Genomic DNA, 25,187 nt, shown 5'->3' with positions numbered 1-25,187 from the left:
AGCTCGGACCTGGAGGCCCAGCGTGCCCTGGTCCAGATAGCTTGGCCAGCGGCTGATAATGGCGTCCCGGAATAGGGTCTGCCACAAAGCGCCACAACCATAAGCACCTCCCTTTCCCAAATCCTTTCAAGATAAATAAATTTTTATTCTCCTCCTCTGAATGGTAGAATTGAACACCTCTGTCCTTTCGGTCACGCGTCAGACAGGCTAAACTATGCAACCGAGGTGCCTTCGCTGGATTCGGTTAAACAATAGAGAGCGAGAGAAAGAGAGAGACTTTATTTAAGAGCGCAAATTAAGCACTCAACATATCCTGCGCCTGGTTTACCAAGGCAAGCTGATATTCCATCTGTGACAACGACAGCCAGGCACCCCAGGAGGGGGGTGAAGGGAAGGAGATTAGTGGCGGGACTGGGCGACTGGGCAGGAGAAGAGGCAGAGTTAAATCAATAAGCGTGTCGCTGTCTGTAGCGGTTCTTTCACTCTATCTCGTATTAGTGTAGCCTTGTGCTCCCGGCGCAAATGATGCTCTCGTCGTCCTCAAATCTTGATCCGCGAAGTGCAACGATAAAAACCCAACTGTGAGAAATCAGGGAACTATAGGAAGATATTGAACTGCAGAACAGATAAATTTTGGCAATCTCTTCTTTGGTTGCCAGGCTGGCGTGAGTGCCTTCGTTTCCACAGCGGTGTTGGCGCCGTGAACGATGAAGTGGTGCAAAGTAGGCACGCATGGCCTTTGGTAACGGTAAGCCATACTTGCAGGTCAAGATTGCATTGCAAAACAGCATATAGCTCCAGGTGATATGCGGATATGACCGTTTTTATATTTGATAAACTTTGAATGAGTATCTCAAAATAACAGCTTGAGGGGCGAGTTGGTGCTGCATAATTTCTGGGCATTTTGAATGAGTATAGTGTTTGAGAAAAATATAAGGAGCACTACTTTTTGAACGCCCCTCGTACCTTACGTAAATGATCCGTTATATAAAACGTTTTGGTCTGCTATATTTCAAAACGATCGACTGTCCGAAAATAAAAGGCCGCATGAAGTCAAACGAAAAATAGCAAACTTAGGAACTAAGTGCGCTAACAGCATACACCACTAAAGTGATGCTGATGCAGTTTCGAGGTGGTTTCATCGCCAAGTTTATTTTCATAGACACTTGCTGTTTCTCCTTGGGTTAATCTGCTTACGCAACTTCTTTGTTTCCCAGGGTCCAAAGTAATAGAACCTTTAAGGACACTCGAAAACCAAGGCAGGCCGTGTGCCTGATCAGCTTGCCAAGCACAGCGTCTCGACGAGGGTTTGCATGGCCCTGTACGGCTCAACGTTGGCGCCCGGCCTGCGGTCTTCGAAGAACCCTCTGCCGCGTTCCACAGTCACTCTTGGTACGCGCAGGCACACCAACTTGGAGCTGAAGCCAGCTACATACTCGCGGGTCGGGGTCGCCAGCGAACCGGACTTTAAGCGTTCCTGGTTTGGCTCGCTCTTCCTAGGATCGTAGGCGGCCAGGTGCTGCTCGTGCTTGAGCTTTAGCTTCTCCAGCGCTTTTATTATCCACCTGAAATAAGAAGAAAGTTACTTATTCATTTTTTTCTTACTGACAAACTCGCTAGCTTAACGGGTTGGTGTAGATGAAGCCAGCACTAATAATAGAGGGTATTGTATGCGAGTTTTGTACGAAAGGTGCGCATACTTTATATATAATACTGCTGTTCCCTGCAGCACAGTACAGATAGTGTTAAATGTCGTGGCTCATTTCTTTACGAGGAAAGTTTCGAAAATTTAGCGCGAACGTTAAAAATAACTAATTTTGAAAATTTTGACAGAAACGCACCTCATTGAATTTCTATTGTGATCTTCACTGTTAGGTGCGAACGGGGGATGAACATTAAGAGCAACATTTCGTTACGCATTGAAGTGAAGACCACTACCATCAATACCATTCATGAGTGTATATTTCAATATTCCACAAATGCCGCACGATTAAAAGTGATGTCCAAGAAAGCTCGATGGAAACACTACGAGGCAAATACCTCTCCCGCCGACCTATGCTATGCTTTCTTGTGCCATCTGCGGCCATCTGGTCCCAATCAAGCACCCTAACCTCTTCCACCCATCTGCCTCTCAGCCACATATGTCACGCTTGTTTTCTCTCGGAACCCGGCCGTCATCGATGTATGGACCAGTTGGTTATCTCCCCTTCACATTACACGCCCTACCAACGATCCTTTTTTTTCTGGTTTGTTTCAGCTAATTAGTCGCCTTTTTCCTTGAACACTTCTTGTTCTCTTCCAGCCTCTTAGGGTAGCTGGCTGCGCTGTCCTCGGCTCAATCGTAAGCTTTTCCAGTGTCCACTCGCTTCTCCGTTTCGGCCCCACAGCTGAGTGGCGACATGCATGTGCAACTGATATGGAATTTCCTGCTGAGAAATACCGGTAAGTTGCTATTCGTGACGTACGAGTGCCCGCCAAATGCACTGCACCCTATTCTTCATCTCGTACTCAACTCAACTGTCCGGATATGCTGTCACTATACGCGCCCATTGCGGTGAGTATCACCGCTCAAGTCTTACTCGAGGCCGCCTTCAGCGCGTGAAGCCTTGGTGCTGAAGTTGATGTGGCCCGCGGACCCAGGAAGGTGCTTGTTCTGGAAAGGCCGCGGGTCGAAGCTGACCACGACGTCGAAATCTTCGGCCACTCGCTGCAAGATGTAGCGGGAGATCCAGAGGTGGTCGCCTGCCGCGATGCCAGGTAATGGCCCAATCTGGTACTCCCACTGAAAAAAAAAAAAAAAAAAAAAAAAACAAAAAAGCAAAAAAAGATCGCTGATGATAGGCTTAGACAGTGAACGAATTATTGCGTCGAGCTCTTAAATAGGCACTTCTACCTGGACTATTACATAAGAAAAAAAAAAAGATCCTTTCAATTCCGACTGTTTCTTCAAATCAACCAAGGCATTTATTTATAGGTTTATTCTGTTTTATTGATCTCGTTATTCGTCCCTCTTTCTCTCTCTATTTCTATAATATATATATATATATATATATATATATATATATATATATATATATATATATATATATATATATATATATATATATATATATATATATATATATATATATATATATATATATATATAAACAACCCAGAGGGGTAATGAAATTGCAGTGCCTTTGATATCATACTAAGGGTGGTTGCCCAATCGCCATCAATTGGAGCGGTTTTGCACCAGGCTGCATTATTTCTTTATCGCTCGTTGGGAAGATACCATTTCACTTATACATTCATTTGTTAACTTGCCACTCTCTCATATGCACTGAAATATATAAAGGAGCAGTTACAGTATACCTCAAAGTTGCATGTGAACGCGACAAGTGATAATGAATTGAACAGCACAGACATATACTTGCAAGCAGTCCCCGAATTTACTGTAGTAACAAATATTTTTGCAAATATTTTTATTGCAATGCTTAATTACATCTAATCGAGAATGCCTATGCTAAGGTAAGTTCTTGTACTCATATAATCCCGACAAATGGTCCGAACATAGGTGAATGTCGGAGCATTAGATTTTCGTTTTGGCTGGTCATTAATGTTGACAGTTTTGTTGTGGCGCGTACGTTAGTGCGTGTGCCCGTTAGCCAACGTCCTCATTCACAAAGGGTATATATAGCACGTTAGTTAGAAACGGTCCACGCTCTACCTGCGAGAGGGCCGCCTCTGCGTTGGAGCCATATAGCTTGACGCCGGCGTAAGCGCATGCCTTGATATGAGCATCAGCGACCTGTCGGCCAGCGGTGTTTCCGGCTCCAACGGCGTAGAAATAGGTCTCTGTGAAGAGTAAATACATTATTGAAAACAGTACAAGTACTTTGTAGGAATATAGCTGGGAGGTAAATGCTTTTCCCCGTTTATTCACGACTCACTGTTGAAACTCGTGATCGCGAGCGCAATAAGAGCGCACGTCGAAAACGGCAATCAGTGCCCTTGGGAACAAAGCAACAATTATCATGCTGGCATCAAACAGGCTGCGATAACTACGCCACCTAGCAATAAAATTAGCTAAGGAATCGAGGCCGTCTAAGCAGCAGCAAGGTTTCGAGCAAGTATATTTAGGGGAAGAAATACACTTCAATGCAGGACGGAGCACTAGCTAGAGGGATGTTTCCTCCAAGCTTCACCTCGCTGGCGTGAGCGTCCGCAGGTTGTTTCGTGCGAATCAACCGATCGCCGTTGTCGTATTTTCTGTTCTTTTCTATTGACTATTGAGCGCCCAGTGCCATCTCCCGGGATGGCCTCGTGCCATGTCAAAAATACGTTTGGCCGGACTTTTTTGTTTTGTTTTATGATCTCGGGACACTATATTTGGGGTTGCTGTTTCTATCAGTCCTTGAACATGCATATTAGTGGCTATACTAGCTGCTGTCTCGACGCCAGTTTCGGCGCTTCAGTTCATTTCCTGGAATCCATTGAAATGGTAAGCGGCGTGAGGGACAAATCGCATTTTCTTTCCCTTTATACTGATGTCTTCCTTGCTTCGCAGCAATTTTCCCAGATGGGCAGTAATGCGAAAACCAAAAGGCAAGTGCTTTTTGTATATGGGCGTTGCAACTTTTATGCATATTTGTTTATTAGCAGTCAAGTTTCTACGGCGAGCTCCCATCAGCATGTCGTGTTCTACACACCTTAATCGGCTTTGCAATATGTTTCGCGCTCTGAATAGACAAGCAGCATCAATGAACTGGAGATCTACCCGAATGTTCTCTTCCCATTCGCGTTGCACTGAAAACGCATCTTTGAAATATTGGAGTATTTTATTGCTGAAAGCGCGCATAACAGTGGTGCAAAGTATAACACTTCAAGCAATATAATTGGGTCAGATTGGCATACACTGAATTTACATTGCATCTCGTCATTGTACTCACCTGCAGAAGGTATATAAGATACAGTAAGCAGAAAACAGCCTATACCCCTTTCAGTCACACATTATGTTCTGGCGTTGATAAAAATGTGAAAACTTTTGTACGTACAGTTTTACATTGATATATCACAAAAATAATATCAATTGCTCAAAAAATTGCTAAACTAAAAAATTAGGTCACGTGCACATTTGTGCACATTGTGACTCAACGACACCAAGGGTCAGAAACAAAAAAAAAAAAACATTTATTAAACAGAAAAGTGAGAATGAACATTGTATAACATGTTATATTGATGTTCAGTTATTCAGCTCAGAGTAAAGTGTCTATTTTGAATGAAATTCAAAAAAGCAATCATTAGTTGAAGACAAACACAAAAAGACACCACACTTTCTGCAGCGCACACGAGACTTTGATGTACAGCCTGCTCTTCTGCCTCGTCGCGAAAAGTGCGTGGCTACGTGCTGAGGCCAGTGTTCTTTCCCGTCAAGCCGTACCGAGTTGGTCGGAAGAGGCTCGGCGTTGTGCTGTAGCCTTGCTGCATTCTGAATGTTTTCAGAGCTGGGTCTACCTCTTTTTTTCCCTACTGTCTTGTTACAGTGAACAAGGCTGAGTGAGACATCCGTTTGAAATTCCAGCATGTCTTTCGTGCTTTTCCTTGGGAGGCCTTCGGCTGCAGCATCTCTCAAATATTCCAGCCACGAATTTGCAAGTGCGAAGGAAAGCATATGCGAAATCATTCCATTTCTTTGTTTTAGTGCAGATTGGATAAAGCGACATAACAAAGTCCAGCTTGTCGACTCCACCCATATGTCGGTTGTACTCAACAATCGCTTCAGGGCACTCAACCTGAATACTCTCCTTCTTTGCCGCGCTTCATCTCTTGACAAGTTTCAAGACACCTAACCCTACTTGTGTTGAAGCAACCGTCACAAGGTTATTGTCTTTCCACCTGATGAGCACAACATCACCGTCCTCTGTCACTTTCAGGTCTGTTGTTCCACGTTCACAGTTTTTCATTTCTTTTTCCCCCTTCAATTGACAACCAAGAAGCCTGTTCGAACGTATTGTGCCTGTGGCAAGGATTCCCAGCATTTTCAGTTCTCGAAGAAGCAGAACTGACGTAAAGTAATTATCAAAAAATAACTTCAGGTTCAGGTGGTGTGGAAGGGTCTCAGTGAGTCTCATTACAACGCAACCGCCCAGACCGAGATACGAGTACTCACGGTCGATTCCTGTGCCTTTCCCTTGATAAACTTCGAAATCATGGGCCAATCCATCGCTGCTGCACCGCACAAAAATCTTTACTCCAACAGGGTTTGGTTTGCTTTTGATTACTTGTTTCGCTGGTACCCTTTCTGAGAATGGCGCCATCTGCTCGTCAGTGCTGTTCTGTTCAAGAACCTCAAGTTCAAGGCAGCGCTTCCTGATGCTATCAAGCAGTGGCCTAACTTTCCAAAATTTGTCCACTGATGATGGATCTCGGGGCTCGTTCTGGTCAGTTATGTGCAAAGCAGACCTGATCTTAAAAAATCTGTTCACAGGCATCGAGTCTGCAATTACAGGTATGCGAGTGCCATTGCTCCAGTACATTCGAATTCTTGGAAACTTTAGCACTCCCATGTAGGCTAGCATTCCAAAAAAAGTCTTGATTTCTTCTAGAGTGCAAGAAAGTTCGGTACCCGTCTTTTGCAGGTAATAGACGTTAGTGTACTTCGTTAGTTCTTCAAAAACAGAGTTCGTAAAATAGCGTTCGAAGTACTTGAGTGGATCCATAGGAGTGGAAGCACCTTGTGGCTGGTAGACGCAGTCGATGTTGTCTGGCTCGAATTTTTTTCGGCACCACTTGACCATTCTGCTTTTCTTTGACAGTGGCTGGTGTTCATCATCGCTGGTTCCCTCAATTTCAGCTTCATCGCTAGGAGCTGCCGGGCCCTCCTCATCATCGTTCACCTGAAAAATTATTTAAAGAACATTACAATACAGAAAGCGTTAAAGCGAATTTTCTACTCACCACTGCTGGTTGCTCAATTTTATTCTCTTCATCGTCAGATAGATCCGCATCAGAGACATCTCCATTCAGTATTGACATAAACAATCGGTCAGCAACTGAATTTGGGGTCTTGCGTCGAGTCCTGCCATGGTTCTGGATATCTACAAAACCAAATGTACGTTTACATTTTAAAAAGACTAGACTAGGATACTCCGGAACCACTGAGAAGAATTTCGAGATTGAGTCTAGTTGAAGCACAACGTGCACAAATGTACACGCACGTGAGCATGGAACCTCGTTCACCAATAAGAATATACTGCTGCACAAATTTTTGACATCCTAGTGATCTACATGTCTTTCTCTATACAGTCATATCAAGAATTATTGTTGCCGAATGCACTGCACTGCGTAAGACAATGAAAGCGTGACAGCACTCACTTGGCGCACCATAGAACGTCAGTTCAGGTTCAGTTCAGGCGTTCAGTCGTGTCCGACTCTTCGTGACCCTATGGACCATGTCACGCCACGCTTTCCGGTCTCTCACTATCTTCTTAACATCACATAGCTTCATCTGCAATGCCTCGAGAATGCCATCTAACCATCGCGTTCGCTGCCTACCCCTTCTCCGGCGACCCTCAACCTTTCCCAACATCAAATCTTTCTCCAGCGACTCCTCTCTTCTCATCAGATGACCAAAGTAGCTGAGCTTTGACTTTAGAATTTGACCCTCCAATGAGCAGTCAGGGTTTATGGTCGACAATATCGACTGATTTGATCTTCTGGCAGTCCAAGGAACTCTTAAGAGTCTTCGCCAGCACCACAATTCAAACGCGTCAATTCTTCGGCGGTCAGCCTTTTTCACAGTCCAAATCTCGCATCCATACATCACAACTGGAAAGACCATAGCACGGGTTATACGGATCTTGGTTGGCAGACTAATGTCTCTGCTCTTTACTAGGCGGTCAAGGCTAACAATTGCTCTCTTTCCCAGAAGCAGGCGTCTCCTAATTTCATGGCTGCAGTCTCCTTCCGAGGTAATCTTGGCGCCCAAGAACAGAAAATCTGTCACAGCTTCCACTTCTTGTCCATTGATGCTCCAGGACTTGATAGGGCAAGACGCCATGATCTTCGTCTTTTTAATGTTCAGTTTAAGCCCCAACTTCTCACTCTCTTCTTGTACGCGCATCAGAAGTCTCTTGAGTTCCACTTCACTTTCTGCCATTAAAGTGGTATCATCCGCATATCTAAGGTTGTTGATACGTTTTCCAGCAATCTTCACTCCAGCTGAAGACTCGTCCAGACCAGCCTTCCTCATGATGCACTCTGCATATAGGTTAAATAGGCAAGGCGACAGTATGCAGCCTTGCCTCACCCCTTTCTCAATCGGAAACCAATCAGTAAGACCATGCCCAGTTCTGACTGTGGCCTCTTGCCCTTCATAAAGGTTCCTGAGGAGACAGATGAGGTGAATTGGAACTCCCATCTCTTGGAGAGCTTGCCACAATCTGCTGTGATCTACGCAGTCAAACGCTTTCGCATAATCAATAAAGCAGAAGTAAATGGGTTTCTGGAACTCTCTTGCTTTTTCCATGATCCAGCGAAGGTTGGCAATTTGGTCTCTAGTTCCTCTGCCCTTGCGAAACCCAGCTTGCACGTCCGGAAGCTCCCGATCCACATACTGCTGCAGCCTACCTTGCAGGATTTTTAGCATCACCTTGCTAGCATGCGAAATAAGCGCGATCGTGCGGTAGTTGGAACAATCTTTGGCACTGCCTTTCTTTGGAATGGGGATGTAAACTGACCTCCTCCAATCCTGTGGCCACTGCAGGGTTGTCCAAATCTTTTGACATAATGTATGCAGTGTGTTAACAGCGTCGTGGTTGAGGTTTTGAAGCAACTCAGCTGGAATACCATCAATTCCGCTAGCTTTGTTCTTAGCAAGGCTGGCTAAGGCCCATTCAACTTCACTCTTCAGGATGCCCGGCTCGAGATCAGTAATCACAACCGTCCTATGTTGGGTTTGCACATCCGGGTCCTTCTTGTACAGTTCTTCTGTGTATTCCTGCCACCTCTTCTTTATCTCTGAGGCTTCAGTGAGGTCCTTGCCTCGTTTGTCCTTTATCACGCCCAGCTTAGCACAGAAGCTTCCTTTGATATCTTTGATTGTCTTATACAGAGCTCTTGTGTTCCTTAATTGGCTGTTGTCCTCAACTGCTTCACACTGTATGTTCAGGAATGCATTCTTATCTCTCCTTGCTATTTTCTGAAAATCCGCATTGAGAACCTTGTATCTTTCTCTTTCCCCCATACCTTTTGCCATCCTCCTTTCCTCAGCTATTTGCAAAGCCTCTTCAGATAACCAGTTTGCTTTTTTGCATTTCTTTTGCTTTGGAACTACCTTAGTAGCAACTTCTTGTATTATATCACGAACATCAGTCCACATCTCTTCGGGCTCTTTGTCTTCTAGATCTAATTCTTGAAATCGATTCCTCACTTCCACAGCATATTCTAATGGAATCTGATCCAGATCATACCTGAAAGGCCTTCTAGTTTTCTGCGTTTTCCTCAATCGAAGCTTAATTTTGGCAACAAGAAGCTGATGATCGGTGCCACAATCGGCCCCAGGCCTTGTTTTTACTGCTTGTATAGCGCTTCTCCATCTCTGCCGACAAATAATATAATCGATCTGATTCCTGTACAGACCGTCCGGTGAAATCCATGTGTACAGGCGCCTCTTGTGCTGTTGAAAATGAGTATTCGCTATGGTCAGGTTGTTTTCTTGACAGAACTCTACTAGCCTCTGCCCAGCTTCATTTGGCTCACCAAGACCGAACTTGCCTGTAATTCCGGATATTTCTTCACTCCCGACTTTAGCAGTCCAGTCTCCTATGAGAAAAACGACGTCTGATGATGGGGTGCAGTCTAAAAGGCATTGTAGGTCCGCATAAAATCTCTCAACGTCAGCTTCTTCAATAGCAGTGGTCGGTGCATAGACTTGGATAACTGTTATGTTGAAAGGGTGACCTTGGATCCGAAGTGAAATCATTCGGTCGTTTTTGGGGTTGTACCCTAGCACTGCTTTGCCCATTCTTCTGTTTACTATGAGAGCGACCCAATTCCTTCTCTTGGATTCGTGCCCACAATAAAAGACATAATGGTCGCCGGAGTTAAATTCTCCCATTCCGGTCCATTTGAGCTAGCGGCGTCCATTTCCTTCGTTTGTTTGGGCGAACAATTCCCGCTTTGGACAAGAGATGACGCTAGCTGCATTTTCAGCGGGAATTTCAAATATGGTTTGCATCAGTTCCGAGGACGAAATTGCGCTAGACGCAGCGCTAAAAATCTCGAAAAGTCGCGTGTACAATCGTAGACGCCATGCCGCAAAATGATACAATGCAGCGTGAACGTCACTGGCACAATATTTTATTCATTTATTTGTTCCTCTAAGGTCTCTTATGAGACATTACATGAAGGTGTGGGCAATATATCAGCGAACAAGTATAAAAAAAAAAATTAAGTGAAATGTTCTCGATAAGTTCCATCTCAGACATTTTGTGCTGACTCAGTAGTCCTTGCACATACTTGTGACAGAACTATTCACCTGTGTACTGTTCATTACACACATTTCTGGACCCAGGTAGGAATGGAAATCAGATCTCAGAAATCAACGACTCATTTTGCACATGTAAGATTATAAAAATTACCGCGCACTGGTAATTCCTACGTTTGAGGAGCATTGGCAAACTTTCAGGTCCCAAGCATTTGTTTACGAAGGAAGCTACATAATGTTTATGAAATCATGGATGGACAATTAGGCAAAAGTTTAATCCTGCTAAATTAAGTAACCAAAGCGAAAGCGGTGGCATGTGTCGCTCTAACCGCCTCTCTCCGTCTCTGTGCGGTATCATTTCGGCGAGTTGCGTCCACTGGATGATCGGATTCAGCTTGTCGTCTTCGCAACATCTGAGACGCAGACACTTCACGAGGCATCTCGCTGGATTATTCATGAGGACTGCTCTGTTGCGATCCGTTGGGACTGGCTAAGAACTCTTAAATGGAATTTAAATCGGCATTTAAGGGTCCATATGTTTCGTTCCCGGGTTTCAGCACCGACAGATAGGCGGAATTAAAGAAGAACGCAATCAGCCGTCTGGGCTGTGCAAATTATGGAAGCATGTGCCCGAGCTCGCACTGGACAGCAAGGCAGTTGTATACGTTGATGCGGCGAGCGGGAAGTCGGGTGCGGCGGTAGCCTCGGTAGTCGACGACCGAGGTGATCCAGTATCGGCAGCCACTATCAGAAGCCGCAACTCCGAAACAGCTGAAGAAGTTGCGATAGCGCTCGCTAAATTCAAGCTCGCTAAACGCAAGCAAAATTCATAATTAGTGACAAGAAAACGGCCATCTATAGTTAAGCAAAGGGCAGGATCGCGCTAGCTCGGGCCAAAGCGGCACTTCGACTTTATTTTCAACAGCAGTAGAGGCTATCTAGTCAAAATGAGCGCCACGGCTCCAGCGTAGGTATGGCAGCGTAGGTGCGGTCGAGTGACGCCATGTTTGTCACATGACTAGGCAGAGGCGCGCGCGGTTACTTCGACGGCGTCGCCGTCGCCGGCGGCTATAAGTGACGTCATAGCTACCACGTGGTTTCTCCTCGGTTCAATGTCAAACGCGCACACGGCGAATAAGGTTTGGTGGTAAAAGCTTTCTTTTTTAAAAATAAGTTTGGTTTAGTTTGTGGGTTTTAACGACCCAAAACGACTCAGGCTATAAGTCGAATTTGGGACTCAAAAAAGAAGTGCCATAACTTTAGTAAAGATGTGCGTTATTACATGAGCTGCAATGAATTTGTGGTCGGAAGACTGCGTCTTTCTGTTAGACAAGGAACTTAATTGGCTTGACAGAATTGACTCTTGCGGTGTAGTCTGGAAGTCTTGATAATGGAAAGCCACGAATGAAAGTGTACAAACCCGCTTTATTCGATTTCTCTCGACATGTAATGGGTAAGTTGGACCCCTTTGACCACAAGCGCCTGCTTTGATCGCTGAAGCTTATTCACTCTCTGCACGCCACTATTTACGTGACGCTGTTTCCTCGCAGAAACTTTGCACGTTGTATTTGACTGTTCCTTGTGCACAGCAGCGCTTTAGTTGAACGTGCAAAGAATAAATGTCAGATGCTGTTGTCCAGAGAGAGACCATTTAATGAAAAACAGAGAATTTAGGCGGCGTTTAGATTTCGCTGGCATGCTACTCTGCGTAGGATGGGGAATTGGAGAAGGAAATATGGAAAAAGAATGGTGAGGAAAATAAAAGAAATTAAGGGGGAGATAAAATTTGGCCATTAAATGCGTTGTATGGTGCATCGTGGAGTAGTAGTATAAAATGAGATGATGAAATGCATAATCCGACAAATGTGCTTAGTCAGTCTGTGCAGTCATTGCATATGATGCTTTATCTGTCACAGTGCACCACTGTTAACGCACAATTGCCTTTATGGCACGAGCTCGTGAGCTTCCACGTTGCCCGAAAGCCGTTGTTTGTCAGTCTTTCAGTCGCTCAGTCTCTGCTGTCCCTCAATTTGTAGAGTCACCGTGCTATATCATGTACTTCGCGGCTCGAAAGATGGTGCGGCAAACCAGAGTGTCATATTTCACATTTTTCTAACCGAGCTTGAACGACTGCACTGTTTTTCTGTATTCAGTAAATACATAAAGTAATGGTTCATTATTACATCCACGCCACAATAAAATAGCCGAGAAATCTAGTTTTCTGTTCCAGGAGCACTTACGATCGCAGTTTTCATGTTCGTTAGTTCTACATTGTATAGTTGCGGCTTATATTTAGCTGGTCTCTGTTTAACGTTTGAGCTGTATGCTTAGTCAATGTATTTCATCGTGATTGATACACTTTTTTTTTGGCTTACCAGCCCGATTTGCTGCGAATGCATTAAAACCTAAAGGGCCTATACTCACGACAACGCTTGAGAGTCTGATCTTTTATGGTCCAACCGAGCGGAATGCCATCTCGTCCAAGAAGCACGTATTCTTGCTCGATGCCAAACCAAGGTTCTTGGTCTCTCGCTTCTTCCATCGCCTTTATGCAAGAGTGGCGGGTGTTCGTTTCTGGAGAAATAAAGCTTCATGTATTTGGGGAAATTACCCATTGCAGAGTAGAGTCAGCAAATGAAAAGACGGAGAAGGAAAGGCGCGAAGACTAACCGGGCAATGTACCGGTCTTTTGACCTGCATTTCTTCTGGCATTCATTTTTAAACATTCTTTCCTTTCTCATTTCCCTTCATCTCCCAAGGTGGTGCAGGTTTCAGTTTTTAGGGCATGTGTACAGCTTTTGACCCAGTAGATAAAAATCACTATAAGTATGCACTAAAAAAAGATAAAAGTGGATTACCGCGTGGTTACCTTCTCGAACCGTTTATTTTTTGTCCTATAGAACAACTATGCCCTATAGTAGCCTTTGGTGTGCATAAAACGTTTCTTACTCTGATGAAATAGCCATTATCATTACACCAAAATCACAAGTAAACGGCAGAGCGCAATGAAATGGTTTACCAGCAACGAATATTATTCCACATTATAACAATTAAGTTCGTGGTTGTCACTTCAAATTGAAAACAAGGGCTTAATTTCTTTTTATTCCAAGACTCAGGTCAAAGATAGGGAAAGCGAGGGGCTAGTTATATGAGATGCATACGAAGGAAGCCATCATGTACTGGCATCAAGTAAATCATGCGGTGCTTTCGTTGTGTTTATCAACGCGAAGTAATAATGTAATCATTAAGATGAATTATTAAAAAGCAGAAGAAAAACGACCAAATGTCACCGGTGAGATCGAACCCACGACACCAGAATTTCGCCTCTGGTGCTCTTACCAACTAAGCTATGGCGAAGGTTGTTCGATCTTCTATACAATTTCTTAGATATTTACGTTTGGTGTAACCTATACTTTGTTCGACAGCTCGTTATCCATAGTGGTGGACGTGAACGCCCTGTTTTAGCCAGTGTCATGTTGAACATAACTAAACAGGGACGTTCCAGGTCTCCGCTTTGCATGATGTTGGCGCTGGCAAAAACCCTCAAGAACAAGTTACGCCCAGCCTAAACGCCTAATAATGTAGAATATTGGAAAGCCGTCGCCAGAGCTTAGTTGGTAAGAGCACATCAGGGCGCCGGAATCCGGAGGTCGGGGGTTCGGATCCTACCGGTGGCATGTGGTTGTTTTTGAAGCCGGATAGCTTAACTGCGCGATGTAAAACCAAGGTCTCCGTGCATAGGAATATGACCTTCACATGACCCAGAGGTCAAACCACGAAACACCTGTGGTATCATTATGGTGTCGCACCCCATGGTGACAAAGGTGAAGCTTAAAGGTCAAATCGATGAAAACTATGACGTGGACATATGGCTCAATGTGAGGTGATAATGGACGAAAACCACCAGCATTTTCTTTCGTCCAATTTGCAATCATTTATCATCGTGATTACACATTTCACAGTGATCATGACGAGCAATACCGTTATGTTTTCCTTGGTGACCTCGGCCGTTGGTTCTTTTCGTAGTTATCGAGGAGATACGTGCATTTATAAAAACCTCCTAGCAATCCCTTGATAAGGCTCCTAACACAAAAATGCTGTGCAAGGAATTTACCTTCTCCTGCGCCACATCGAGAAAGACTTTTAGCATTGATACACCGCACGTGGTCTATGTTTCTGTATTTCGATGTTACTCTACCGAGATTTGGGCTTCTCCTGTACATCGTACCTCACATCACGCATTACTGTCCAGAAAAATTGTGTCGGGCACTCACCGCTGGACGCACTCTTCAGAGGCCCTGACATCATGTCTTTGGACTTGATCCGCGATTACAAACGTGTGTTTTGGGGAACACTATTATGAACGTAAATGCATCTTAAAATCTTGTTACTGCACTGAACCAACTCTAGACACGCTAATAACTAGTAATTTCAGTCTAGCTATAACACACTGCCTATGTACACCTCGAACATTATCATTGTTAGTGCTGAAATGTGAAGGTTCACATATCGGAACAGTAAACCTCGCCGTATTAGTAAAACTTTCATATGTTCCAGCCATTATAATATGTCTACAAATGTTACTTTGTTGTAATCGGACCCTAACTAGCCATCGGCAAAGAATCCAGTTCACATCAACGGTAACTTTGAGAGTCTTTTCTATGCAATAATAAGGGAAACAAAAAACTCAATGGAGAAACGCAAAGACAGGGTATATCGTTCACTCGTAGTCGCGCGGGTTGATGCCCAGCTGTGGCTACTCTCTCATTTGCAGTGCAACGCACCTTTCATGTTCTTTCGTTTCATTTAAAACGACGGTTTGTGTATACATTTCTGCTACATATCTTTCGAATTGCATGTACTTCAGCCATAAAAGAAAAAAAAAACGTTTTGGCAATTTCCTTATGCTGTTTTGTTTATTGTTTTGCTGTCAAGCCTGAATGAATACTCCACATAGCTGACATTTTGGCCTACAGCATCTGAGATTTTACAGGAAATTGGAAAGAGAAAAAATTGCGTCATCGAGTAGTGCGCGTAACTCGATCGGCATTAACGTAACGTTCAGCGTGATAAGGAATTGTTATCGGCGTTTTTTGGTAGTATACTGAGGTGTCTGATGAAAACAGAACTGGTCCCGCCGTCATTATAATGATTTCATTGTAGATACAGCCAAGTGCAAAAAGATAAGAATTCGTGTCGTTGCTCTGTAAAAGTTCTCACGTCGACCCGTCTTCCTGGTGTCATTTTTCGTAGTTCGCAGTTGAAACTGCGGTCATGCAGAATCAAAAGGACGAAGTTGCATACGCACACAAAAAACAGTGCTTATTTTTAAGTCTACTATTATATGGCGAAGTTTTTTGTTTCTTTTGCTCTACGCTGTTGAAATCTGTCTGCAAATGCAGCTGCCAGCATTTTTAGCTGTCGCGACGTGAGGCGGAAACCTGTTGCACACCGGCACTCTATATATGTGTCGTCGTTTTTCGGAACATTGACCCATGATTTCCTGGCAGTAGGCGCACTCAAAGGGTGTGTTTGCACATAATGAGGGAGAGGGGTATACTTTATGGGCAGAAGTGCACTGCAATTCGTTTCAGAGAAAAAAACAAAACTGTAAACTCTACGTACGCTATCATGCCACAACACGGCCGGTCTCGGGAGAGCGCGCGCTCTCCCTCGAGACCGGCCGTGGCCACACACGTCTAAGGAGCCACACACGTGACGTGACGTCATTAGGCACACCCTGCGGGCTGATACCAGTTAACTTCAACACCATTTCGCCAAATATGGGCTTAAGTTCTGCAACCAAGAGGGGAGGAAGAATATATTTACCGTTTGGTTTACGGTCCGCATTAAGAACTTCACACAGCACCAACTTGTTTCGACCCAAGAGGAAGGGATCCCGAAACAAAGCTATCGGCACCAGACAGAGCTCCGAGTGATCTTCTGCGTCCGGCCACTGGTCTGTACCTTTACCGCAGAAGGAAGCTTCCGGGCACTCTGGCACGAGAGAAAAATCGCATTCAATGGGATTTAAGCGGCGATATAAGCGTTGACATTCGACTGCGCCTTAATTTGGATCGCCAGTGCTTAGCTTCAGCTGCTAGAAGACTCATTTGCATCTTAGTTCGTTTTCACTGTGGGTGCGTGGAATTGGGAAGTCTGCGGCTGTTTCTGGGTGGTTGTTAGATCGAGTCCCTTTGAAAATTGTATATAGGTTAGGGTGGTGTAAGTTTGTAGGTGGGTTATAGGTGGGTTATATAAGTTTATAGGTGGGTTAGGGTGGGGGTGCCCGGATGTGCATCCACCAAAGGGCGCCCTGAAGGAGACATTTTCCTGGTCCGGCGTGTGCCCGAAATGTGAAGTCTTCACAATTACAAACAAGAGAAAAGGTGGCTGCCGCGGCCGCCCACGTACTATAGAAAATGCTCGTTAGTCGCCGCACCCCTATTCTCCATATAACTCATCCCACCAATATTGATTGGCCACTTCTCTACACTCCATTGATTTTTCGAAACTATGAAATTGATTTTGCGAAAATCGCAAGGTTAATGCAAAGTTCTGCAACCAAGAGGTAAAGAAAAAGTGAAACAGCTTGAGTAGAAATAACTTAACGTGGTGGATATATTAGATTTTGTGTCGACAAGCATGATTTCTACGGTTCTTTATACCGCATCGGTTACATGTGCCTCAGTGTATTATTATTATTATTATTATTATTATTATTATTATTATTACAAAAAAAATTTTTACGGATATTTCATTATCGCTTTCCTTTCGCAACTTCCCCCTCTCGCTCCACCAGGAGCGCCCAACTGAATCTTCCTTCCCTTCACTGCCGTCGTATCAGACTTGATATCATATTTCTGTACAAACTCCTTCATGGCCACATTATGTGCCCTCAGCTCTTAGAGTACATCCTACTGCGCGTTCCGCGAAAGAGCATGAGGGAATTCAGACCATTTCAGGTTTCTCCTCTTCATTCCCACTCCCCTCTGGACAGGATGCAGCGGTTATTTAACTCTTTTTGTCCTCACCTTGACATCTTCCAAAACTCGCTCTGTTCATTTACATTGGATGTTCGTAGCGTTGTATTCTAAATAGTACTTTATCACATATAACTCCCACTTTCTAGCCTTAAATTGTATTTACTTCACTTTTTGCTTTTTCTCCTGTTCAATGCTGTCTGTATCTTGAACTACTTTTTATCCGTTTCTTGCTTATATTTCAACTTTAAACTTCATATTCGAATCTTACTGTCCCTTGTTCAATTTTACTTCTTTATTGTATTATTCTGTATTTCTAGCCTGTGTTTTAAGTACCATGCACTTGTTGCGCCTGGAATGGTTGTTTATTTTATGTATATTTCTATATTACTATAATCAATGTCAGTTATCTGTTTTTTTTTTCTCTTCTACCTACCGTTCTTTTTTTTTTTCTTTATTTCCTGGTGTGCTAAAAAATTCTCTCACTGTGTATATAAGTGATGATACTCATTGTCTGCTTAATTTCCGTGATACTTTTCGTCTCAGTTTCATTTCATGTATTATTTATTTCTTTTTTTTGTGTTCTCTCTGTGTGTGTAAACATGTTTGTGCTTTTTCATTTTTTTTTTGTGCTGCAGCACAAAGACCACATGGTTGTTCCTGCGCACATTAAATAAAGATTGATTGATTGATTATTATTATTATTATTATTATTATTATTATTATTATTATTATTATTATTATTATTATTATTATTATTATTATTATTATTATTATTATTATTATTGTTATTATTATTATTATTATTATTATTATTATTATTATTATTATTATTATTATTATTATTAGTATTATTATTATTATTATTATTATTATTATTATTATTATTATTATTATTATTATTATTATTATTATTATTATTATTATTATTATTATTATTATAGAATGATCTAAAAATATGGAGTCAATTAAGCTTCACTTAAAAAAAAAAGCAGGCTTCTTACGAAATCGTTAACGGTTCCCGTTTGCCAACTCCCCTTACGTATCCTCGTCCGCGTACATGCATTTTGCCCGTGGCATAATAAATAATCTCTTAATTTGTGTCTCTATTATCTCACACATACTCATTGGCATACAGTCATAAGTGTATGTTCAAGACGACCCGACACAGATAAAAAGCAGCGCCTTAACCAAGCTGTATACGAAGACGCCTGCGTGACCTAAGAGAAGCGTGTTTCTGACTTTGAATCCGACGGTCCCGGAGGTTTCGATTCTCGGCTAGCTTTCTTCTCTGAAATGAACTGCAACCAGAACTTTTTATCATGCCAGCTGGGAAACTTTGCTTCAAAAAGTGACCAGCTTCTGCATGCATTTTTCGGATGGATGGAGGGATGGAATATAGGAGCGTCCCCTTTGAAACGTACGGTGGTAGCAGGGTAGCAGTTGCTGTCATGCTCGTTTTTTTTTTTTTTTTTTCCTATCTTGAATATAGTTTTAGGTCGGCTAACTATATTGCCTTTCCATTTTTTGAATTTGTATTTCTACATTACTAACATGCCACTTTTCTGCTTTTTAAGCCACCAATCTTCCAATCGCTTTTGCTAGCTTCCACCGCAGATTCATCATCCGGCCACTGACATCTCTAAACCCCAGGGTCTCAGGAAGAGTGGCTGCGCCTTCATCGTCATATGGATGGATACCATCACATTCGGGTATAAGATGTTCAAATGTTTCTATGGATTCACCACATACTGCACACAAATCATCTTCTTGATTTTTTTTTTTGTAGCTGCGTGTTCTAAGGCACGCTGATCTAGCTTCAAAAAGTAGGACACTGCCTCTTGAGTTATCAATGAAAGCTTCCTTCCTGAGCTGCCTTTTCCACTTTCGTTATAGTTCTACACACTCTGTTCCTTTTTCATAAAATTCATCCAATCTTTCCTTCTGTGTTCTTCACTTGTTGTTTAACGCTCTTTATTTCTCCGTCCTTGTGACCAGCATATTTACTGGTTAGTTTCCTAGTTCTTTTCCACCATTGTGAGTCAACGCTCTTTAGGTATAGGTACCTTTAGCTGCCCATCTGTTACTGTCCAATTTCTTCGGGCGTTCCTCATATAATATTTTACTCTGAACTTCCCGTGCTTCGAAATATGTCCAGCCCATATCTCCCTGTACCGCCTCGTTTGTGGTTTTGCCGTGGGCACCCAGTGCCAACCGTCCGATGGCTCTCTGATTTATTTCTAATGACGACTGTACCTCTGCTTTAAGGCACAAAACCGCATTTTCGAAAGTAAGCTCGGGTACCATAATTGTGGCGCCATCTAGAATCAGTCAACAAAAGCTGTTTGCATTTGCCGTCATTGGCATCTGAAAGTCCTATTGTTTATTTTCTGCTTTTCCCTCTTAGTTACCTCTGCGACTCTTACGCCTAAGAATTTCTTCTAATGCACCTCTTCGTCTAATTTTGTTTGTCAGATGGTTGCGCATTTATCAGCAATGTGAGAATTTACCACTTAGACACAGGTTACTTTAATTACCGCGGGCGTCGCCACTATCCATATACATACGCATTTTGACCAATCAAAGCCGCCGTTTTTTGCTACATGGGTCCTATGGAAAGTTTCGCAACTGGCAGCTGGTAATATTAAAGAGCTCTGATTGCAACGGGTAAGGATGTTACATAACCCACCGACCGTTCCATGCAAAATAATGTCTGACTCTACTGTCACCTGCCAGAGACAAGCCCGCAATTGTACGGCGTAAGCCTTTGTACATCATAGTACCCACCGGCATGTCACGTAGCTGCATGAAGTATGTCCAAGGCCTCCAAACGCAGCACCAGGATGGAAAAATAAGACAAAAGAGATAGATGGTGACAGCAGAATGAAGGAACGAAGTAGAACAGAAAATTGAGGGACGCTTGTCACCGACAAATATATGGAAAGAAGAGAAAATGAACGACAAGAAAAGTTCCCACCTATTCCTGTTGCCCCTCGCTATAGGCGCGCACATCAGTGCCGCCAAATGATCATTTCCTCGGAACTCAATAGCCCACTCACAGCATTGTGTTAATATCTTCATCAATCGGGCGAGTTGCTGCAGAGCGAAAGTAGTCGGCAACAAGGAGCTCAAGATTCCTTTTTCGGATGGCGGAAGAAACAAAATAACAAGCTCCAAAAAATTATGCGGGGCATGCACTTAAGCTCCGCCTTTAAGGTTATGAGTATGACGTAGTGGCGTAGATTACCACCCGACATATTAGGCCCCGCTTTAGCCAAGCCATCTGAACGTGCCTGCATAACCTCTATAGAGACTCTATAGACACTCTATAGAGTGTCTGACAGAATGCGAGTGTCCTGACATGATTCCGGTATCACCCTCCCATATAAGAGGAGACCCGCGAGTTGGCAGCTCCTGACAAACGTAACGTCAGCTGGCAACCCTACGTACAATCAGTGCGCGGCCATGTCAGCTGCCTGCTACCGCCTGTCAGCGCATGCTTGAGATTTTTCGCCCACAATTAACGCCGGCGACAGCGACAACGACGACAACTACACCGACAACGCCGACGTTATAGTGAACGGCATCTTTAACGCTACGGCGCTAAAAGCAGCGCACATGAATAGTGACGCAACTGTCATGTCGATGCTGTACGGGCGATGCGTAATGCATTGGTCGCACTCTAGATGTTCGACGTTGTCGACATGGGCAGGGCCAAGTGACTTCCATCACCGAGCAAGCAGCAGAGCAGTGCACCGAGCAAACAAGGCCACGAAGCAGTAATGACGATGACGGAAACAACACATTGTGAGTCAACGCTCGTTAAGTATAGGTACCTTTAGCTGCCCATCTGTTACTGTCCAATTTCCTCAGGCGTTCCTCATATAATATTTTACTCTGAGCTTCCCGTGCTTCGAAATATGTCCAGCCCATATCTCCCTGTACCGCCTCGTTTGGGGTTTTGCCGTGGGACCATCAACTTTCGAAACTGTCATCTGGGACGAAGTTCCAGCTATGCAAGCTACGCTGGAAGAAACATCAGCGCGAAGCAGCCAACACCTTTTAGGCGCTGGCTCAGACCGACTGTTTACTTTAAAATTACCTAGTTTGTAAGCATGAAATGCGTGTTTTCGGCCCACCGCCAGTGAGCCAGAGAGGAGGGAAACCACGGCGCCGAACTGAAAGGAGAATATGAAACCGAACCGAGAGAAGAACGCGACGCGAACCTAAACGAACGTGCATGGTTTCACCCGGTGGTGCCTACATATTGCGCTGCTGCTGGGTTAGCTCACGCGTCATCTTAGTCCCATGGTGAGCGATACCAGCAAGTAACTTGAAGGAACTTGAAGGAAGCCGCGCATGCGCACGCAGAAACATGAACAGAAAGTTTTTGCAGTTCACTTCCACTGGAATGTAGTCGCTCCGGCTGAATGCATATAGCCTCCGACTTTTCGCTCTCAAATCAGAGTGATCGCAACCGGTCTATCGGATGATGATGATGATGATGATGATGAACAACAACATTTATTGATGCAAAAGTGAGAGGGCTGAGTCTATATGACCCCACGGTGAGCTTTTTGTAAACTTTCAAAATGTGCTCTGCAGTGAAGCTCCTGCCCGTTCTCATCTTGGCATTATCGATGCTTAACTATGAGTAAATGTAGAGGCAACATACAGAGAAAAAAGAACAGCTAGGCTGAAAAATCGATTTTAAGCCTGCACCGACGCTAGCCTGTTTAAGGTAACTCTTATTTTACTGTGCGGGTGAAATGAAAGAAAGAAACCAAACACCTCGCAGTTTTCTGGTTTTGGTAAATTACCAGAACCTTATTCTCTCCAGCAAATTATGAAATGAAAGGGACTGCTTGCACGTACTCTTTTTTTTTATATATATAGAAAGAACTGGCCTTTGACTTCATAAATCTCTGACCAAATACTTTTTTTTATCAACCTACCTCGGATTTAGTAGCCACCAAAAGGCTACACCTTAACAAATTGCACTGATAGCCATCAAGGACGAATTATAAAACGAAATGGTCGAGAATGTCAGATTTAAAGAAACATTATGCAAAGTGGAGCTTGTGAATAGGTTAACATTTAACAAACAACTCTAGCTGGTGAAATACAAACTCCCCCTTAGCCAAACTGTTCCGTGTAAACTATATACGAAGCACCGTTCATTCGTCAGATATTCAAGCTCTCGCACTGGCCAGGAGTCCCACCTCTACTGTTCAGAGTGAGCGATAGCAACCCTGCAGGATACATACGAACATAACTTGGCCGTACTGATATTACCTGTAGCAGACACCGGTTCGTAGTTCAGCACCAACATCTTGGACCGGAGAGTTTCCATCGAAGCATCGACGAAAACATACGTGCAGAACACTTGGTCGTTGGGTTGTTCGAGATCCAGGTACTTCTTGAATATATCTGGCCTCGGTGTTGCCATCTGTAATTTTTTAATACGGCGAGCTTTATCGTACGGGAAAAACCACGGAATTGACAGACGTGTACGCTGCGAGGGTTCGACTTTCCTCTATACGTTTCGAATGCTGCGAAAAAGGCCTGGGAGCAGAACGGCGTTGATCAGCCAAAAGTAGGTGTGTAGTGAATGAAGCTCCCGCCTCGGGGAACAGGTGGAATATTGTATCACCACTGAATCAGCACTCCGCTCTTATGCAGCAAAAACATCCTTCCTACAGGTGCAGTTGAGTGCGGGGCATATCCTGCATCCTAATAAGCTCCGCATGCACCACCACAGCTGCGTGAAGGGAGGACAGCGCTTTGCAGACATTTTAATTTTTATACTTTTGCGTTTCGACTATAGGAACTCGGCCGCCGAACGGCTCCGATCAAATTTACATTTTGTAGCGAACACGTGGTCGTCTCGATGAGGTAAGCCACGTAGTCATCCTGCAGTTCAGGTGAAATGATGAAACGATAGTATAATCTACTGTGTTCTCACGTGTCATCAAGCGGCTCATCGTCCCCTTAAAGTCTTGTGCTACCAATGTCTTTAGTGGCACAATGAAAAGTTTAATATATATGAGGCTGCTAGAGAGTATATACTTCAGGTTAGAAAGCTCTTGCGGTCTATGGTGCAGAGCTACTAGCACTGACGAAGTGGAGTGCAGTCTCGTATTCTCAGTAAATGAGAGTTCCGTTTCGTCTTCATTGAAGTGAAGCCTCTGAAGGCGGCGTCGAGATTGCAAACTAAGGCTCATAAACAGAACACCTTAACTACAAAGGATCCTTCTAATGCTATTTATAGTCCATCATCTTTATAGTCTCTACCTACTCATTCATGGCTTCTTTTAATGCAGCAGTATATTACTACTCGCGAAGCATTACTACGCGAAGCAATCCATGAAATAGTTTCACGAAGTCCAAACTTGTAGTCGTAAAGAACTAATGCTTGCATCGTCACTCTGATGTTTAGAAAACTAAATTTCCTCGACTAGCCGGTATTATTTCGAGCGGATTTTAACATCTCACGAACTAAACTGAACAGACATTTTTTTAGAAGGTTGGTTATAAGTTAAAAAAGTTAAAAAACAAGTTATGTCATACCGCGAGGCGCCAGTCCATGTTTAACTTTGCATTAATCCCGTGCGGCGTTTCCAAAATCGTATGTCATTTTTCAGAAGTCGTTTCTACATTGCGTGATGTAAGAATGGCCTAGCCTTTTATAGCGTCCGCTTCTTGTGTGGAAGCACTAAATTAAAGGCGCTATCACGATGTGCTAACACGCCGAATCTGTGTCACCGGAAACTCATTGGTTTCATAAGCGGCTGATGCGTACCCCGATCACCTGGTACAACTTCACAGCGCATGGATGGTATTAAATTTGTTGAAGCAGCCGCAAACGCGTGCTGCCTGGTACAGACACATTCTTTCATATGTTGGCACGCGTACGCGCCTGTAACAGATATGGAGAATGTTGTACTATTTGGGGCTTGCTCTCTCTGGTAGCCATGTAGTGCAATCAGTTACTGTTGCCACTGTGGCAGAATTTCCACCTCGAGTGTGCGCTTGATTCATTATTCTAAAGTTGCCTCGCAGAGTGACAGCGCCTTAAGAAACCGAATTGCGCGGATTAACCAAAGACGAAGGCCGTCACAGTGATGCCACATGCACTTTTGACAAACATTTGCCATGGTTTCGCACCATGAATGTCACCAGCTAGCTGTGGATTGAATGGCCCGCTGAACTTATTTTTTTTTTCTCCTTTGAGCTGGCTCTTTCAAAGAAAGTGACCCATACTCAGGCGGGCTGCACCAATGGTGCGATTCGCTTCCAACAGCACTGTTAATCATTCGATTTCGCACTACTGCTGCGTTTCTCGTATTTTGGCGGAATTCTCGTTTATCGTCTGCGGCAAGGAGCCTTATCATTTTCATTGTTAACCGATCGACTTATCCGGAGTGCGTCGGCAGTAGGTGACGATAGACTGCTCGCGAATGATGGGGTAACGCGCGAACAATTGTGATTTCTAGCGCGTTAGCAGCAGTGTAACCCCCGTTTCTGCATTTTGCCGATGTTCCTTTTTTTTTTTATCCTCTCGCGAACATGCCCCTGCAAGGTGGCAGATGATAAGACCACGCACTGATTGGTAGGCGGTTTATGTGACGTCACGAGACCACCTACCATGTCCGAATTTGTAGTCTGCCAACTTGGGCAGCACCCTTGAAATAGGGATCTAACCCACTAGGATCCTTCGATTCTGAGTCTGA

General features: G+C 43.8%; 1 protein-coding gene across 1 annotated transcript; it reads right to left on the bottom strand.

Annotated features, from left to right (window-relative positions):
• On the bottom strand, positions 1-23,086 carry LOC146191071 (glutamine synthetase, mitochondrial-like). The gene is made up of 6 exons (XM_084601536.1): positions 22,750-23,086; positions 16,301-16,468; positions 12,896-13,045; positions 3,713-3,840; positions 2,580-2,782; positions 1-1,565 (listed from the first exon to the last, which is right to left on the bottom strand). The coding sequence occupies exons 1-6, from the start codon at positions 22,901-22,903 to the stop codon at positions 1,277-1,279; spliced, it is 1,092 nt and encodes a 363-aa protein (XP_084457662.1). The 5' UTR covers positions 22,904-23,086; the 3' UTR covers positions 1-1,276.
• Between the last annotated feature and the right edge of the window lie 2,101 nt (positions 23,087-25,187).

This window comes from Amblyomma maculatum, chromosome 4 (genome assembly GCF_055883805.1).
Source record: "Amblyomma maculatum isolate TAMU_Amacu chromosome 4, ASM5588380v1, whole genome shotgun sequence".
NCBI classification, from domain to species: Eukaryota; Metazoa; Arthropoda; class Arachnida; order Ixodida; family Ixodidae; genus Amblyomma; species Amblyomma maculatum.
The sequence above is the reverse complement of the archived record's forward strand: the minus strand, read 5'-3'. Positions and strand labels throughout refer to the sequence as shown.

Bases quoted from the DNA above. Each gene is read 5' to 3' on its own strand.
- LOC146191071 (XM_084601536.1), bottom strand. From the start codon at position 22,903: ATGGCAACACCGAGGCCAGATATATTCAAGAAGTACCTGGATCTCGAA. The intron at 13,046-16,300 runs GTAAATATATTC...TTATTTCTCCAG, and splicing joins TGCGGACCGTAAACCAAACG to AAACGAACACCCGCCACTCT. The intron at 3,841-12,895 runs GTGAGTATAGGC...TACTCTTCACAG, and splicing joins TCAGACTCTCAAGCGTTGTC to AGACCTATTTCTACGCCGTT.